The sequence below is a fragment of the Zingiber officinale genome, chromosome 3B, assembly GCF_018446385.1.
Source record: "Zingiber officinale cultivar Zhangliang chromosome 3B, Zo_v1.1, whole genome shotgun sequence".
NCBI classification, from domain to species: domain Eukaryota; kingdom Viridiplantae; phylum Streptophyta; class Magnoliopsida; order Zingiberales; family Zingiberaceae; genus Zingiber; species Zingiber officinale.
This window is the reverse complement of record NC_055991.1, coordinates 32,129,074-32,131,520: the sequence shown is the minus strand read 5'-3', so window position 1 is coordinate 32,131,520 and position 2,447 is coordinate 32,129,074. Positions and strand designations below refer to the sequence as shown.

Genomic DNA, 2,447 nt, shown 5'->3' with positions numbered 1-2,447 from the left:
TTAAAAGAATATATAATTCTAATATATTTTTTCCTTTCTGACCCTTGTTTTTTTAAAAATTTTTATATTGCCAAATAAAAACTGAAATCACATTTTGAAGGTGCTATATTATTTATTTATTTAGAAAAATATCCCTTTGATATTTTCATAAAATTAAGGACCACTTTTAATATTTTCCCAAGTATTTTCTCATTTTTTTCGTTTTGTTTTCTTCTGCGCACAAAAATACAAAAGAACCTTATCCAATTACAATTCCTGTCTCCTCGTTCTACGCTCTCTTTGAAGCGACAGAAAAGGAAGCGATCCGACGGCAGATCGGTTTCCATCGACAGCCGTGATGCGTTCACTCGTCCCCCGCCGCCACTCCTACCGCAGTCTGCTACCACTCCTCTCCTGCACCGCTCTTGCCCTCCTTCTAACCCTAATTCTATAAGCCCCGATCCGGACAAGCTTTGGATCAGGCTCCGTCCCTTTTCCTTCTCTGATCCCCGACATGGAGGAAAGGCCGTAGCTATAGGTTCCGGGCCTGAGCTCGAGCCGCCACCGCCCGGTGAGGCGGAGATGAGGGCGACGGAGAGTGAGGTTGGTGAAAAGGAAGAGGCCGAGCTGGCGGAGCTCCACCTCCCGGCCGAGATTGATTGGCATATGCTGGACAAATCGCGCTTCTTCGTCCTCGGCGCCGCGCTCTTCTCCGCCGTCTCTGCCGCGCTCTACCCGGCCGTCGTCCTCAAGACCCGTCTCCAGGTCTGCCACCCCGCGCCGCCCTCCGCCTGGTCAGCCGGTGTCGACATCCTCCGCCGCGAAGGCCCCGCCAGCTTCTACCGCGGCTACTGTACCTCCCTCGCTGGAACCGTTCCCGCCCGCACCCTTTACATGGGCGCGCTCGAGATCACCAAGAGCGCCGTCGGTACTGTCACAGTCCGCTTCGGCGTCTCCGAGCCTACTGCTTCGACCGTGGCCAGCGCCGCGGCCGGCCTGAGTGCTGCCGTTGCGGCGCAGGTGGTCTGGACCCCGATTGACGTCGTCAGCCAGCGGCTGATGGTGCAAGGGCGCCATGTGTCTACGTCTAAGTACCTCGGCGGGATTGACGCCTTCCGAAAGATTGTAGCGGGCGAGGGGATTCGGGGGCTTTACAGGGGTTTCGGCATGTCTATATTAACCTATGCACCTTCAAATGCTGTTTGGTGGGCGTCCTACTCTGTGTCTCAGAAGCTAGTCTGGAGCGGAATCGGTTACTACCTGTGCCGGCTACGGTTAGGCGTTGAGGAGCAAGAGTTTGGAAGTAGCAGTACAGGTGCCTTCAAGCCAGAATCCAGGACGGTGGTCGTGGTGCAAGGATTAAGCGCTGCACTGGCAGGTGGAGCAGCTGCTCTGTTGACAATGCCTCTGGATACGATTAAGACAAGGTTACAGGTAATGGAAGCTGGTGAAGGACCGATCACCATACGGCAAACGCTAAGGAACCTGATAAAAGAGGGAGGGTGGAGTGCATGTTATCGAGGATTAGGGCCAAGATGGGCTTCCATGTCGATGTCTGCGACCACCATGATTACTACGTATGAGTTCCTGAAGCGGCTATCTGCAAAGAAGCAGGAGGATTAACCATGATGATAGGTATATACAAATAATTGTTTTTTTAAAATTTTTTTTTTTTAGTTGTAGTTGTTTTCTTTTGTATCTTCAGTTTTCTTTGATGCTTAAAGGGGGAAAAAAAAAAGAAAAAAGATACACAATTTGTGCAGAGAGCTTGCATGGAATCATCTAGTAGTGTTTGGCTCAAATGGATTGTGATCCATGGGTTCACTTTGGCTAGTTATCATGAAGAAGTTTGGGTGCATGAATGTTTGTAGGATTGAATAAATCGTGCTTTGTGATTGAATGTGTCGAACTGAACTCTGATAGTGTTTCTTGTTTCAGGTTGATAATGTATCTCTACTATTTGCAAAATAGTACAGTATTAGTTACTTGTATTTAACCTTAGAAAACCTCTGCTTTTGTTGTTTAGTTATCTGCTGCAAATTATTATACCTAATGCAAATTGATAATTTTTAAGGTCTAAGTGTGAAAGTACTTACTAGATGGTAACAAAATCTCTCTTTAAATGATGCCAAAACTTGAAAGCCATCGGTCACTAACCCTTCAGTTTGTAACTCTGTTAAGGGGTTTACTGATGTTTATTGAAGCTGTTGTAGACATAATGAATTAGTTTCTGCAGTGAAGGATAGTTCTAGCCTTAATCTCAATGCGCATCCAGTTTCATTTCTTAAGTTATTTCAACATATTTATTTGCTCATAAATACAAGCAATCTGGATTTTCATTGTGTATCAACGTTTCTAGCAGTGTTTTTGATTTATATTAGCATAAAGTTACAAGAATGCTATAGTGTAGAATGTTATAGTACTGTTTTTTTTGGTCGGTTCACTTACTAATTGAGCATTGCATTCTC

The 2,447-nt window shown here is 45.9% G+C and overlaps 1 protein-coding gene across 1 annotated transcript; it reads left to right on the top strand.

Moving 5' to 3' along the window:
- The first annotated feature begins 295 nt into the window (after positions 1-295).
- Positions 296-1,875, top strand: LOC122056329 (solute carrier family 25 member 44-like). Its single transcript, XM_042618244.1, has one exon. It carries the CDS (start codon positions 562-564, stop codon positions 1,600-1,602), a length of 1,041 nt encoding a protein of 346 aa, XP_042474178.1. The 5' UTR covers positions 296-561; the 3' UTR covers positions 1,603-1,875.
- The last annotated feature ends 572 nt before the right edge of the window (positions 1,876-2,447 follow it).